Below are 17,576 nucleotides of genomic sequence, written 5' to 3' on the forward strand. Positions count from 1 at the left end.
TTGTTCATGAATGCATGATTATTACATTGTATCAAGCTTATGTGGTGCATTCATTACACCATAACTGAGTGCGTCTCATCCAAAATAATTGTTTTTGTTGTGCGTGTCTACGGTGTAATATTTATTATGCATTCACATGCATGTATATATTTCAGAAAAATATGCTATGATTATATATATAAAATGATTTATAATATAAATTATACAGATTTATATATAGACATGTTAATACATGTAAACATTCTCAAAATATGTACTATGTGTGCGTATTTATATGCATGTAATAATTATACGGAATAATTTAGATGCAGCACTAATTATTTTATTGTGGTGTTAATGCACACCTTTTATACAACATTATAAATATTCTATAAATTACCTTTTATAAATATTTTGAAATGTGCTTAATTATCTTATTAATTAAAATAATTTTTATGCTTCTAAAAACATCTCTATTTTTTTTTTTTTTTTTTTATGTGAGCGAAATATTATTTCTTCTTTCCCACTTTGACTTTTTATAACATTTTTTATTTAATTGCATTTTATTTAGATTTGAATGTAATCAAATTTAGGTTACTGGTCTGTTTGATTTCTAATTATATAAACGTGTCTACATATGACTGCAGTTACATAACACTATAATTTAATAACTTGCTATCATTCAAAAGTTTTAGGTATTTTTTTTAAAATAAATGATTCAACGTGGATGCATTAAATTGCTGAAATTGACAGTAAATACATTTATAATGTATTCTATATAATCCATTTCTGTTCATCAAAGATCCCTAAAAATAAAATTCACACAAAAATATTAAGCAACATGTTTCTTGAGCAGCAAATCGTCATATAAGAATTTTTAAAGGATATTTTAAATTTTATTGTGATTTTTACTGTATTTTAATCAAATAAATGCAGCTTTCTTTCAGCCGACTTCTCACTTTTAAATGTTGGTGAGCGTGAGTTTAATCTCCAATATCTTACCAGTTTTTGTTCGTTAGTTTTAAGGTCCATGCAGTCCATCAGATCCAAGCAGCGGCTGTCTACATGCGGACTGTGAAAACACAAGACTGCTGCAGCCAAAAGCCAGGAAGGACAGAGCATCTGAAAACAAGAAAGACCAGATCAGTTCCTCCATCCCTCAGGTATCGTTCGTATGACTCAGAATGGAAAGCTGAAAAGAAAACGGCTGATACCGAGCTATATATAAAGTCAAGGACGGGTTTTATTGCTCGGGTATTTTACTTGAATCGCCTTTGATTTGATTGGGCTGAAAGGCTCCGAGTCAGTGATGCTGTGTGGGCAGGTCATGTACGGTTACGAGAAACGCGGGTCTCTTCAGAAAGCTTCTTTATATTAGGACAAGTATATTAAACCTTCTGTGATTGGTGACTCGGACTGATCGGGATGCTTACAGGAAAGAAGGGAAGTCAACTTATCTACTCTCTTCATTCATTCGTACGTGACCTTTTGTGGTTTTTATGAGGATGTCATGACACACACACACACACACAGATCTGTGAGGTCCATTAATATCACAGCGCAACGTCAGCCGCAGTGTTGCGTCAGCGATGAAAGGAAAAGCGCTGAAATAAATCAGCTGCACTTAACAGACTCCGGTCTTGCAGGTTTGAGACTCATTAGTGAGAGTTTCCATTAAAGTCGGCAAAAATTGATGATGATGATGACTCAAAATTAGTCAAAAGCCTCTGAGGATCCCGTTAGATGTTACTCTACTTCACAGGGGAAATTCTGTATATTGTTTTCTTCATAAAGCATACCAGGTGGACCAAGTTATTTCATTACTATATATTGATTATGATTTCACCATGAGCACGAATAACTATAATTATATTTCTAATATAATTAATGCACATTATCATAGAACCATACATAATGGTGCATTTAAATGAGAAAAATATACAATATTTAAAAAAAAATATTTAAGCATTAATTAATAGCAGATAATAATAATTGTAAATGATAATAATTTACATTACATTTAGATACAAAAATGTGTTTTAAATGCCACATTTGTATTTGATAATTTATATAATACAATAATATTAACAATAAAAACAAAAATCATGTAAAATCTATTATTTCACAGATTACATTTTTCACAGAGATCAGATTTTTGTGATCCTCCTTATATTCATTTTTGTAGTTTTATTTGAATAACCCTTAACGCTTCAGTTTAAAAATGTATGTTTTGTTTAAAATACTAAGCTAAAATATTTCACTAATTTAAAAATGCATAATAATTAAAATAGTGATAATAATTGTTATTAATATTATTACTTAAATTATTTATTAATTTAAATATCAGACAATAAATAAATAATATATATATATATATATATATATATATATATATATATATATATATATAAAATTCAGTAATGAAGTTTATGAGGATCTTTGCTTACCATAAAATTCAGAATTCTAATACATAACAGTAATTTTCAAACTAATCAATAGTTAGTTTTGTCTTTAATTCTAAAGTCATGCCTGGCATTAAGTTATAATTTCAAATTTCAAAATGTGCAGTGTTTTTTTCAGGTTTATATATATATATATATATATATATATATATATATATATATATATATATATACTTGACTGTTTTCATTAATGAAGCTTAAGTTAAAATACAGTTAAAACCAGTTAAAATGCATAATAATTCAAAATTCCAGATTCTTACCTTTCTGAATCTATAGATGAGTTCTGTGCTTCTGAATCTCCTCTTTGACTCTTCTTTGGGTCTCCAGCTCTTATCAAGCTCACCTCCACTGCTCTGGGTTTGCACTTTTTTTTTTCTGGAGCGTGTGAATGTCTCTCCCTCTCTCTCTCTCTCTCTCTCTCTCTCTCTCTCGTTCTCTCTTATTTTCTGAATGAGCTCTGCTCTCTTATATACTCACAGGTGCATGACAGCCCCTCAAGGCTGGAAGACGATCAGGTGGGTCTCTGCCGAGGCGGGGAGGGGGTGGATGCTCTGAGGAAATTACTATTAAAAAAAAAAAAACAACCACCATTCATACCTTTTGGTCTTTGTCGCACCTCTGTTTTCGACACGCGGGTGTATTATGGATCGGAAGCCACGGTTCCGTTACTCGCCATTTGAGACAACTGGAAACAGTAAAAAAAACTATACTCAGGAAATTGAGGAATGACGTAGTTTCACATCGCACATTCCCAGTCAATGGGAACAGCATACAAGCGGCGTGCAAATCGATCAGACTGACCAGATGCGCATTACCTTAAGTGCTTAGCTCGAGCCGAACAATCATTCTAACTTAGTTTCCCTTCTCTTTGTCTGTTCTAGCCTATTTACGCCCCAAGGTTCATCGGTAGCTAAAGTAATTACTAACAACGGAGGAAAGCTAATGCTGTGTTGTCGTGGTAACTTGTGATAAGTCAATTTTTTTTTCACCCTGCAAAATAAGAAGAGAGTGACTTTGATTGTCGGTCGTTCGGAAAAAAATAAACACTTGAGACTCGAAAGTCATTAAAAGCAGCATCGTGGTTGCTCAAGGTCTGGCGATGCTCTTACGCTTGCAGTGATTAAAAGGAGCTTTTGTAACGCGGATGTGATGCCCGTCGAAAATATAACTGGCTTGCGTGGAGCAGCAGTAACTAAAACCATGAAAACGTGTTCATTGCTTTGTAACAAAAGAAACTAAATACAACAATAAATATGGAACGCTTTATTTCAGCGAGTTATCTCGTTTTGTTTTGTTCAACTTGAAGGATAACTAATAAAACGAATAAATAAATTGAAATTAATACGTTTAAAAAGAAAAGCATTTAGAAAGAAAAATATTTAAATGAATGAATAAAAGTAATTAAAACTAAACTAAAGTTAGTCATAAAACTAAGCTAAAGTTACAGCTATCAATGATACTGTCATTATAGAGAATTATAATTTTTTACATTTTACATAAATGTACTTTACAGGTATCTGGCTCCATGAAAAATTATTTTAATGTCCTTTCTTACCATCAATTATTTTTTATAGTGAAAAAAAAGATAATGATAATAATTTACGTTACATTTAGATACAAAAATGTATTTTAAATGCCACATTTATATTTGATTACGTTTACAATAATATTAACAATAAAAACAAAAATCATGTAAAATCTATTTTTTCACAGATTACGTTTTTCACATAGATCAGATTTTTGAGGTTCTTTAGATTATTAAAAGTCATTCACACAAATGTCTTTGGGATACCAAAAATGGTTCTTCTGTGCCTGTATGGCATCATGAAGTTTATTTTTATTCACCGTTATTGTTATAGCGTATAGCTCAAACTGGGGTCGATTCCTTGGGAATGCGCTGCGCTGATAAAACGCAGTTGATTTTGACTGAGCAGATGTTGCACTTTAACTGAACCGTATCTCAGACGTGCCGATGCTGCAGGGATTATATCTGGGTTCCCGTCGAAAGCAGTCGCTCACCTCGGGTCATGACAAGATCAGAATAATTAGTTAACGGGATCTCGGACGTCTCTCTCCGGAGAAGCACAGCCTCCAGAGGGCCGTGCAAACACAACAAACATGCGTTTTAATATATATATATATATATATAAGTCCACACATCTGAAACAACTAGAATTTGCTTTACATTACAAATTAAATGTTCAACAACAACAAAAATAGTCATTAAATCCAAGACAAAGGAATGTTAACATATTCTAAAGAAAATATTGAAAGAAATTTGGTTCACGTATTCAGTCCAGCTATGTAGCGCATAACAATATCATACTACATGGTCATAATGTTTACTGTATACTATATGTGTTCGTATTTGATAATGCTGCACTTAAAAGCAAAAATCTGACTTTTTTATTGTTATTGTTTTATTCAAACTAAGCAAAAATTTGCAATTTTACAATTTTGAAATTGACATAAAAAGCACATAAACATCAGTCGTAACTCTATATCTCCCAATAACAAGTCAATAAAATAAATAAAATAAATATAAATGCTTTGTTTAATAATCAAAGCTCTATTTTTTATTGCCTGAACATATAATATAATATAATATAATATAATATAATGATAAATGAGAGATGAATAAATAAATGTTCCCAATCCTATTAGATACATTTTGACATTATTTTTTATAAAAAAAATTGATATTTCCTTATCTTGAAATATGTGACTTGAACTGTAGTTTCAGGGCCTTTTAATTACTAAAACAGCATAAACTATCAATTAGCAGTAGACTGCTTGCAATCGTTTTTTTCAGCAAAGTTTGGACCCCGTTGGTCGTTTAAAGCACGCTTCACTCAATCATGACACGGTGCGCTTTTATGGAAACGGACATAATTTGCGATTGTTCAGATTGTACTGTAAGGATAGTCTGAGTGGCTGTAGTTGAGCGCCTGGATTGTCTCTCCTCTCTTTCCTCTAATCAGGAATCCAATTACAGAGGATTACAAGGATAAGATGCCCGCAGTATCAGCCGTCCCGCGACACATAAGGTGTAGAAAGAGAGAGCGAGGATGGCAGGACGCGTCTGCGTTTCCCCAGAAGACGGCTGAAACAGGTAAAGCCGAAGCCTCGTCGCCGGTTCCCTGTAGAGCAGATACTCGCCAACGACATTTAATGAGAAATCGGTGCATCAGCAGCTTTGGAAACAGTTTGGGAAATCTCTCATGCGATGCATTGGCCGCGGAGTCGCGGGTAAAGCATACAGACGCACGCTTCTAATCAAAATGTCAGTTCAAAGACGCGGGGCGCTTTATCAATGTGACTGATTGTCGGTGTCGCTCTCGGGCGTTGCTCTGCGACGTGGTTTGGCGCGTTCGGCGTATCTCTGTAGGATCTGGTGCACTGGGCTTGGATCGGAGACACGAGGTGCTTTGGTAGACGAGGTACTTCGGCATTAAAAGGTCTGCTTAAGGTCTCAGCGAGGCGTGGGTCAGATCAAGGCGGTTCACCCGCTGAGCTGCGTGGTTTTGTTTCTGCGTGCAGACTGTAGATGACCGAAACCGAGGGTCCTTTCCAGCGGTGTGTTTAATTGTGCGTAGACGGTTGCGCTGTAATGTATCTGTATACCCAAAGCTACACGAAGGTGCTATTGGCAATATGAAAAACAAAAAAAATATTTATTTTAGTCGCTGTCAAATTGATCAATCGCATCCAATATAAAAGTTTTACATAATGTGTGTTTGTGTTCTGGTTATATTTACATGTGTGTGTGTGTGTATTTATATATATATATATATATATGTGTGTGTGTATATATTATATATATATATATATATATATATATATACATGTGTGTATTATAACCAGAGCACATGCATATATTATGTAAAACTTTATATTGGATGCTATTAATCAATTTGACAGCCCTAATATTCATATTTCTAGATTATTTAAATTGTATATGAATATAAACAGATATACAGTATAATACAGATTTCTTTAATGTACACGTTTATGTGTAAGTATGTATGTGAATATAAATATAGAAACATTCTACGGATGCAATTTATTGATTTGACAGCCACATTTTATTTGTATAATTCCTTATACGTTAAACAAATGTTAATTTATTAATTATTATTTACTACTACTACTACTACTAATAATAATGTCATAATTATATTTGTTATATTATTATGTTATAAATTGAATATAAATTGCATTTCATGTATATTTTATTTGTATGTGTGTATGTGTGTGTATTTACAGTATTATTTTATTAATTAAAATATAACAAAAATATATATGTTTTAATATATGTGTGTGTGTGTGTTGTACATACTAAATAATTTACGTCGCTATAATTTATGCACACACACACACTATGTATATTACTATACCTACATATATTTTTAATCTGTTATATTATAGATACAGAACAAGTATTTTTGCCAATTGCATTCATTCTATTTTACCTTTAAGACATTAAAGAGGTAAACATGAAAATACAGCAGGAAGTTAGTGGGGTAAAATAATAAAAAACTGACTCGTGGAGTGACCAGCACTTGTATTTGTTGGGCATTTAATTAGAAAAGCTTGATCACCGACGGGTCCGTCCTAACAGCTTCCATTCTCCGAAGAAAGACTCAAACATGAGGGCAGCCTCTGATGGGGACTGATGGGTGATTCGGGAATTCAAGCTTCGGCTCTGGGCTTTGCGCGGTTAAATTATTCGCACGAAGGCATCGTGGATCGTCATCGCTTGATCTAATGCAACGAATGCAGACGTCTTAGGTGTTCGGTTGCACATGCAAGCTGTTTCGGTGAATAAATGTGGCCAGATTAGGGTGAAACTCGACACGTGCTATTTTCAGCGTGACCATCCTCTTCCAGGTTAAACGCTTTCACCGCTGCCGTGTTCTTGAACCTGCATAAGCACATAGAAAAGTGACACGGGCCACCAAAGCACCTTAACCTGGGCCTTAATCGGGACCTCTAATAAGAGCAGGGACATGCCTAAAGATGTGTTTGTGGGATTCATTTCAAATATCGCGGTTGAGGTTTTATGACAGATCGTGTTATTTTCCCCTTAAGCTTAAACCCGAGAGAGCGTCTTGAGTACAATGTGGTTTTTGACAGCTGACCTATAGTTTTCTGGCACGAGCGCGCTGAAATGTCACACCGTCGAGCGCTTGAAATAAATGACCTACTGTTATTATCATAGACCACGAACGATCTCACCCCGAACTTTTGCGAGGGACGTCATAACTGCGTGTGGGTTGCATAATTGAATGCTTAATATTCTTATAATCTAGTAATATTTCTTTGAGCCCTGGAAGTGGTGGTTCGCTGTGATTCATCTTTGAGCGGTTCACTTAATAAAGGAAGTTTGAAAAAGAATAAGCAAGTGGCTGCTAAATAGTAATTCGATTTTTTTTTTTTTTTTGGCCTAATAATTCCTGCATGATTTTTCATGCGACTTTACCTTTATTGATCCGACAAGCATCCTATATATCGATCCGTAAGCAAATGCATGTATATAATATTCTAATAAAATATAAATATATTTATAAAATAAAATAACGTGTAAAATATCAAACGTATTTATTAGAAAAAACACGTTTAGATATTTACATAAATGTACTAATAATACATTTCGGTGAAATGTATTTAAGCAATCATGAGATAAAACATTTAAAATAATATCTAAATAAATGTATAATAAATCGAGAGAAAAAAACTACATTTTAATTTATTTTAATTAGTTTACAATTGGTGTATTCATATACAAGACATTTTAAAGATCTATTAAACATCTCAAATTAATAATAATACATTTTAATTAAATATGATTGAAAAATTAACATGAAATAAAATATTAGTATATTTATATACTTGGTCATTTGTTGACATTAATGCATTAATTAACATGAACAATGAACAATACATTTATTACAATATTTATTAATATTTGTTAACATTAATTAATAAAACAACAGCCACTTATTGTTAGTTCACAATGCATTAACAAACACAACTTGTGATTTTAACTAGCATTAAGATTAATAAACGTATTATTCATTATTAATTCATGTTAACTAATGCTGTAACTAATGACCTAAGGCATAAATAAATCAATAATAAATAAATTCTAAGAAGATGTGCTTGAAAAAATGAACATGAAATAAAATAGTATTTATATATGCAAATATAATAAATATTATTAGATAAGGTATAATGAAGAAAAAAATTAATTGTAATACAGCAAAAAAAAAAAGTACTTTTATTTCTTTGTTTGCTTTTGCTGCTAATACAACACAATATTTATTTATTCAGATTATTTCGATTTAGGCTTTTTTCTGATTTTGGTTTTTCTGTTTTCATGTGAATTGCACCAGAAACAGAGTCAGTGACTCTGACACCTAGACCTGTTCCTGTGTGACGAGTTCTCCTCAAGACTGGAGGTCAGAGAGCTCGTACCCTGGCCGTCTCCCCCAGGGTCGATCCGATGGAGGGCAGGCCTCTCTCGCCCCTCTTGCTGGCCGTACTGTTTCTGGCGACAGGCGCGAGCGATGAAGAGCACTCCCTGCACACGCATCAGGTCAGCACGGCTCAGTGCGGAGAATACAGCAATCAGGTCCTGGAGGACGGCATGTGTCGACTCATGGCCACTCTGCCCCAGCTGGACGAGCAGCGCTGCCCGGACATGTTCCGCTGTACGGATGAGGTGTCGTACTGGCTTCACGAGAACGAGGAACGCAAACAGCAGATTCTGGCCCTGCGGGAGACGGTGTCTGAGCTTCAGGAGGAGCTTCGCAACCACCGCCATCGAGTCAAAGTCTTAGAACTACAGGTGTGTGCTTTTTATGGACTTCTGTGATCGCTGCCTCGAATGCTACTGCTTTAACATTGGCTGAGTGATATATATATATCTATATATATATCATCTGATTGGAGCATTTTGGGACAAACGCTTTAACTGAGTTTCAAAGAAGCTCCGTTGATATGAATGTCGTGAAAAACATTTCATGACATGGCACCTAGGCCTGCTTGCCTAAAAAGACGTCTTTCCATTAGGTATATACAGGCATGTATACATTATGTTAAGCTATAATTAACCTTACCCTGGAGAGAAAAAAAAAAAGTTTTCAAAAGTATCCGCCCTCTGCTTTTTTTCACAAAACTGCACAGCGTGTGTATATATATATATGTATATATATATATATATATATATATATATATATATATATATATATATATATATATATATATATATATATATATATATATATATATATATATATATACATATACATATATATATATATATATATATATATATATATATATATATATATATATATATATATATATATATATATATATACATATATATATATATATATACATATATATATATATATATATATATATATATATATATATATATATATATATATATATATATATATATATATATATATATATATATATATATATATATATATATATATATATACATATATATATATATATATATATATATATATATATATATATGTATATATATATACATATATATATATATATATATATATATATATATATATATATATATATATATATATATATATATATATATATATATATATATATATATATATATATATATATATATATATATATATATATATATATATATATATATATATATATATATATATATATATATATATGTTTTTTCCTACATTTTCACTTATAAATATATATATATATATATATATATATATATATATATACATATATGTATGTGTGTGTGTGTGTGTGTGTGTGTGTGTGTGTATATATAAAGCAAAAATGTAGGAAAAAAAACCATAAAGAAAATGTATCTTCATTCGTAAGTTACAAATAGCATGGGAGGTTTATCTCCAAAATGAGAGATTATTTTTATTTTATTTTTTGCATTTTTGCTGTCAGACCATAAGACTCATCAATACATCAACTACTCATATACACTAAAAAAAATTAAAAAAATAAAGGTTCTTCAAAATGCCATAGAAGAATCTTTTAGTCTAAATGGTTCCATAACGAACCTTTAAAATCTGAAAAACCTTTCTGTTTCACAAAAGGTTCATCAGATTACAAAAAGGTAAGAAAGAGATGCTAAATGATTGCCTACATAATTCTTTGTAGAAATTGTTCTTCAACGGCATCGCTGTGGCATTTATTTATTTACTCTGCTGTAAGACGGAATAACCCACGTAGAGACTCAAATCTTTTTTAATCTGTTCGCCAAGACCACAACGAATCAATTAAATGAAATATTTTAAAATACGGCGCTCTAAAAAAGGAAAATGTTCAGAACGAGCCAATACACTTATTCCAGTGATACATATCAAACGTGAATCACTTTAACCAAAAAAGAGAGATCATACAAAATGTAGTTTTTTTTTTTGTAGTGTCCTGAGTAAGATATTTATTTTACAGTTACACCTATTAGTTGCTCATTAGCATGCATATTACTACAATATTTTTTATTAATGCCATTTACTATTAATGCCTTATTCTACATCCCTAATACTAAATCCGACAACTACCTTACTAAATATTAATAAGCAGCAAATGAAGAATTTATTGAAGGAAAGGTTGTAGTTAATAGTTAACAAGTGTTACCTATCCTAAAGTGTTAAAAAAAAAAAATATATATATATATATATATATATATATATATATATATATATATATATATATATATATATATATATATATATATATATAAGACCAAAAATAGCTGAAATTATTAGAATAACTTGTAAGTTTGGGAACCCAGTAGTCTGATTCAAGTTTCTTGTGGGACTTATGAGAGAGAGAGCCGTTCAAGATGGACCGTTGTTGTATTATAGACCAGTGGGATGAAGTGATCCAGTAAAATCATTCGATTTTTCCGAGACTATTTATTTATTTATTTTTTCCAGATGAAGCGATTGAGCAGAACGACTGAAACTCAAAAAGATAAGAATAAGAATAATTATGCATTTTTTTTATTTTAATACATTTAACATTTCCCCAACGCCTTATGAATGATGCATCGATAATTAGAGACTAATTGTATACAGTAATGGTTTATGTTCTTTTATTGGTTTTGGAGCTATTCAATGAAAATGTGTTATTTAATACTTTATTTTCACTAAAATATACTAATGTTATTCGACACATACCATGTTTTTAGCATATGGATGTACCACGGTATGTTTTGGACATATAGTAAAGTCATCCCATTGTTTCTGGACATTATATGAAGTATGATTAGAGTACAGTCACTTTTACATATAAATTTTTTTTTTTTCTTTTTACCACCATGGTTAGCATGTTAGTACCATGGTTTTTACACATTTTTACACCATGGCTATTGCATAATAATTGGTGCTGTCAAATGATTAATCACATCCAAAATGTTTATTCTTACATAATATATGTGCATATACTGTGTATATTTATTATTATATATATTATTATTTATTATATATTATTTTATTATATATATATATATATATATATATATATATATATATATATATATATATATATATAATATACAAACACGTGCATTTATATATTTAAGAAAAAAAGAATGTTAAATATTGAATATATTTATATATAATATAAAATCTAAGAATATAAATATATATGTATATACATGTCAGTATTTTCAAAAAATATATACCGCATGTGTGTATTTATATATACATAATAAATATACACAGTACCCAAAAACTTACAGTACTTTTTCTTATTTTTTTGGATACGGTACCTTGGTACTACCATGTTTTGGACATCGGCATTTAGGAAATTTACCGTAACAGTACATGTCATTCAAAATACAGTAGTATCGTCATCACATACTAAAGTACTGTACTTTGGGCTGCTATGTAAATACCATGGTACATCATAATCGCTAAATGCAGCACAGTACGGTATTAGCATCTGATGCCATCACTAGTGTTTTGTTGCACATTAAGCATTTCCTTCTCGTCTCTCCGGCCGACTCAGCCTAAAGTCTCCTTGACCCGAGGTTAACGAGATTAACACCGGAGTCCTTACCGCTCTCCACGTGCCTTCATTAGTACACACCCTTAAGCTCTTCACGCCGTTAAACGAGGGGATGATTCACACTCCCTCTCCAGGCCTCTCACGCAAACACACACAATGCGCTGCAGCCGCTCGAGAAGGTCTCTTTGTGCAAAAGCCAACAGTAATTGTTCGCTTTTTTTTATGATCGGGAGTCGTGACGCTTGTCCGTCTGGCCTTTCACAGAGCGAAGAGAAGAACCGCAACAATTCATCTATTGAGCAGCGCTTGCACGAGCTGGAGGATCATTACGCCGAGGCCACGACCTTGCTGCACATCCAGGGCTCGCTGATCTACGATCTCCAGGCCCAGATTCAGAACCTCTCCCTGCTCGTGGAAAAAGTCAGACGCAACCCGGGCTGCATGATCAACATAGTCCGCACCAGCCCGATGCTCAGCGCTCAGGAAGCCCTGCATCCCGGTAAGCCACGTCTGGGAAGTTTGGGAAAGCTTTATCTCAAAGCTGCACGTTTTTTTTTTCCTCGACCGACCAGTGTGCAAACCCAGGGCTTGCCTGTTCCTGTCAGCTAGTTGGGACGACATCTTGCCGGCATCCAGAACCGAACGCATGCATTCTCGAGAAAATCGAATCCATATGAATCAAGCGTTTCTTTTAAGTCTTGGGAAGGCATATCACTTCATAGCGAGCAGGTTTAATCTATTCACATCTATCTTGGCTTAAAAAGCTCATGGTTTCATTAATATATCTTAATTTGTTCGTCAAAGTTCAATTGTAGTCTTATTGGTACGAGTAAATGATGACTAAATTTTCTTTTTTATCTGTACTGTCCCTTTAAGACTTTAGCTAGTGACTATCATCAGATGCTGGCATTAACCAACAGAGGGTGACAAATCATAGCACACTTTATGCCAAAAGTATGAATTTGTCATCTCGTATTTTTTTAATGAGAACTGAAATTGCGTACCCTTTATGCAATGTATGTTCTTTTTATAGAAATTACATTGATATAGTGTTTTTACCCCAGAGGTGCAGCATGTCAGGAACTGCCCCATCGACTGTGCCTCCATCTACTATAATGGCGTGCGTCGCTCTGGGATCTACACTGTAGTGCCCTCACTAGGGGCCATGCCCGTGGAAGTTTACTGCGATATGGACACAGAAGGTAAGAAACCAAACCACACAACACCACTGCCCTGGACTCCACAATAAAGATAGACCTGGTGGATTGGGTCAGCTAATGATCTTGATGATCTGTAATACCATCTGAAATTTTCTTAAAATGAAATTACTGGGAAAAAAAAAAAAAAAAAAAAATAAATATATATATATATATATATATATATATATATATATATATATATATATATATATATATATATATATATTATTATTATTTTTTTTTAATATTTTTTTTTAATTATTATTTATTTTTTATTTATATTATATTATATAAATTTGTATTAAGTAAAAACAGGCTCACACACACATTTATAAATCTATATTATATTTTCTACAAAATATGGTGCTAAAGAAATCTGTTTATATACATTTATTAAATTATTAAATATTTACATTAAATTATTTTGCCACATATTTTCATCAAATATTGCAAATGAAAAAATGGAAAGAAAAAATATTACAAATAAGAATTAAATGTAGTTATTTTAAATATTAAATTAAGTAGTCATGTTTATTTATTTTTAATTTTATTTTATTTTTGTGGGTCCAGTCCAATGCTTATCGTTGTGTCATCCTGACCTGCTGTCCTCCATGTTGAAATGTTTTGCTGGGAATTGGTTGTGGATGAATCATAGGGTTATTTTTATCATTTAAGATCTTTCAAAATCCCGGCGAAAGAAACTCTGATAATGAACATCTAAATTACTTCTCTTTTATGTCTAATAAGACTTCGGTTTTGTGCTGAAATAGCACCGTCGGGGCGCATGAGGAACCTTCAGAGGTTCAAAATAGACGTGCAAATATCATTTTGACGACCTACAAAACACTTCCTGACCATAAGTATAATTGCGGTGGTCATAAGATGCAAAGCAAATGACTTGGCACGTGCATTAAACTCGTAAAAAGAGATTTGTTTGCTTGAAGGTATACTCTTTTTACATTTGCTTCCTAATAAAAACGCGGCCGTAATCGGAGCCTGTGTGTAATGTACGTCTCAGGTGGCGGCTGGACCGTGATCCAGCGTAGACAAGACGGCTCTGTGAACTTTGACCGCAGCTGGAAGGAGTATAAAGAAGGGTTTGGAGACCTGCACACCGAATACTGGCTGGGCAATGAACACATCCATGACCTGAGCAGTCAGGGAGACTACATGCTCCGTATCGACCTGGAGGACTGGAGCGGGAAACACAAACACGCCGTCTATCAGAGTTTCAGGTGAGGAACACCCGGAAACTATAGCGATTGACCGGCCGTCCCTAAACGCTTGTGCGTGTGTGTGCTTGCAGTGTGGAGGACGAGAACACTCAGTACCGCCTGCATGTGTCGGGCTTCAGCGGGACGGTGGAGGACTCCTTCAGCTGGTATCACGACAAGCAGAGCTTCAGCACGCCTGACACGGGCAACATCTGCGCCGAGATCTCCCACGCCGGCTGGTGGTACAACCAGTGCTTCTACGCAAACCTCAACGGCATCTACTACAAGGTATGACGTGGCCCGTGGGTCACTGACGCCAAGGTAGGTAGGTTCAAACCCTGTTGAGTCGTGAGCTGTCACTGGTGTCTTTGAATAAGGCTGCTTTATCAATTTAATAAAATATGTAATAAAGGATCTGCTAAATGAAGAATAAGTTAATTATATTAAATATCAATCAATCAATCATTTTTATTTATATAGCGCTTTTAACAACACAGGTTGCATCAAAGCACTAATATATAAAAAATAATAATTATGTAATATATAAATGTAATAAAAATATAAATAAATTTTTTGGCAGTGTTGTTTTAGCATCACTTATATAATATAATATTTTTTATTCATATTTTGAATTAGACTTTAGTTGTATATTTTCTGTTTTCATTTTAATTTTAGTGATTTTGTTTGACTTTTTTTTTTTTTTTTAAATATGTCTGTTTATAGTTTTATTCATTTTAATTGCATTTATTAGTTTCAGTTTTAAGTTTTACTTGGTTGTATTAGTCCTTTAAACAAACACGAGAAATGCTTGCTTGGTAACTGCATATGTATTTTATTTCAGTTAACTTTTATCATTATGATTTTTCTTTACGGGTTTAGGTTATTGGAAAAATATTCTCATTGTTTTTGTGTTTTGAAAAAGTTTTTTTTGCTAAAACAAAAAGATGACGGAAAAATGACCGCCTAACCTCTCAGTAATATGATTTTATGTATATGAACTTCTCGTGACTCGAACAACAATTTTTGCGAGCTAGTTATATTACATTGAAGTTTTTGTGTAATCGGATGAATAATGCAATTATGGCATATGGTAAAAATTTTAGTCGTTCACTTGCATCAACCATGTATTTGAACCACACAAAATTAACAAAATGAATTTTAATTTACAAAAACATACTGATCATAAAAGGTGTTTCTCTGTAAGTGATGCTCGGTGATCCTGTCGGACAGGGTGGCCGGTACTCGCCGAAGGGGAAGAACCCTCTAGGTCCGGATGGTATCGTGTGGTACACCTGGAAAGATTCGGATTATTATTCTCTGAGGAAGGTCAGCATGATGATCCGACCCAGGACCTTCAGACAGCATCTGTCACCCTGAATACTTCAATCAGCCAATCACAGTTCTCAGAGCCACAGCGATGCGAGACGCATGGATTCGTCCAGGCTGAAAATCTGTGCATGGTTTTCAAGAAAGCTGTGTAAGCATTTTTTTTTAGGTTTGTACCAAAGACTAGTGGAGGACTGCTTCTGAGACCCGAGAAATAATCCTCGAAAGTCAGCGTTTGCCATTCAGTGTGTTACTTGCCTATATTTTCTATACCCGTGGTTTTAAGATTTAAATATTTTGTTGACTTATTTTATAAATGTGTATTACAAGTATATGTAGTTTGTGTAGCATGCGATGGACCAAAGACCCTTTTGATTTTATTAAACCCTAAATAGCAACAAATGATATATTATTGCATTTAATCAAATGTACAGTAACATTCAAAATCTGGGGCGGGAAAAGGTTTTGAAAGAAGACTAAGGCAGCATTTAATTCATAAAAAATAAAATATTGTGAAATATTATTACAAATTATAATTTTTTTAAAGTTTAAAATTTATTCCTGTGATGCAATGGCAAATTTTCAGCACATAATCCATCTGAAATTATTATTATATGCTGATTTTATGCGCAAGAAACATTTCTTACAACTATCAGGTTTTTTTTTTAAAAGCACTACTGACCCCCAAATTTTCAACGCTACTATAATTTTTTAAATAGAAATTTGTAAATCTAAAAATATTTCTTTGCAATGTTGCATAATTATGTAAAAACTCAAAACTTTTAAAGAGAGAGAAAAGACTTGAGTTGAGTGATTTTTCAGGTTTTATTTCCACGGAGGTTAAATAAGTGGTTAACAAATATAAAAGGGTAGTATTTGGGGTAAAAAGTCCCTAAATAAAGGGCCTGTGAGCTCACAAAAAAAAAAAAAAAGCCAAAAACCAAAGCCAAAAACACTGTAGCACGATAAAAATCAGTTTTCATTTGTGAAAAATGCCTGTGATAATATTGTATGTTCGTTATGTACAGTACTGTACCGAAAGAATAAAATATATAGTTTATCAAATGCCAAAAACGAGTGAAATAAACAGGAAACGATACAAAACTTGTTGAACTGATTACTTTATGTACTTATTGCTTTACCTGCAAATGATTTCTGTTCTATTATGAAATGAATAAACCACAAAAACAACAAAACATTGGTCTTATTAGTGTGTAAAGCACATTCCGGCATAAAACAACGCATCTTTTGAGACGGCCTCATTCATATTCACCATAAACAGCTGACTAACTGGGCTCCGTTTCCAAACCCTGAGAACCGTTCGCCGTTAACAAAACAGCCTTCTTCTA

The 17,576-nt window shown here is 32.9% G+C and overlaps 2 protein-coding genes across 3 annotated transcripts in view; one reads left to right on the forward strand and one right to left on the reverse strand.

Moving 5' to 3' along the window:
• Positions 1 to 3,767, reverse strand: part of pomcb (proopiomelanocortin b) — a 4,658-nt gene extending 891 nt beyond the window's left edge. The window contains exons 1-2 of the mRNA XM_043219255.1: positions 2,702 to 3,767; positions 982 to 1,101 (exon numbers count right to left, since the gene is read on the reverse strand). Coding sequence (XP_043075190.1) covers positions 982 to 1,101 — 120 coding nt within the window. The 5' untranslated portion in view covers positions 2,702 to 3,767. The remainder of the gene's footprint in view (positions 1 to 981; positions 1,102 to 2,701) is intronic.
• si:ch211-203k16.3 (angiopoietin-related protein 7) lies at positions 1,019 to 17,423 on the forward strand. 2 transcript variants are annotated; one of them, XM_043219253.1, is made up of 8 exons: positions 1,019 to 1,142; positions 5,423 to 5,553; positions 8,837 to 9,291; positions 12,753 to 12,987; positions 13,553 to 13,690; positions 14,706 to 14,922; positions 14,994 to 15,189; positions 16,132 to 17,423. In XM_043219253.1, exons 3-8 carry the CDS (start codon positions 8,947 to 8,949, stop codon positions 16,276 to 16,278), a joined length of 1,278 nt encoding a protein of 425 aa, XP_043075188.1. In that variant the 5' UTR covers positions 1,019 to 1,142; positions 5,423 to 5,553; positions 8,837 to 8,946; the 3' UTR covers positions 16,279 to 17,423. The 2 variants fall into 2 exon arrangements, with proteins under 2 accessions (XP_043075188.1, XP_043075189.1); XM_043219254.1 differs by lacking the exons at positions 1,019 to 1,142; positions 5,423 to 5,553 and adding an exon at positions 5,554 to 5,690.
• The last annotated feature ends 153 nt before the right edge of the window (positions 17,424 to 17,576 follow it).

Source organism: Puntigrus tetrazona, chromosome 20 (assembly GCF_018831695.1).
Source record: "Puntigrus tetrazona isolate hp1 chromosome 20, ASM1883169v1, whole genome shotgun sequence".
Lineage (NCBI taxonomy): Eukaryota > Metazoa > Chordata > Actinopteri > Cypriniformes > Cyprinidae > Puntigrus > Puntigrus tetrazona.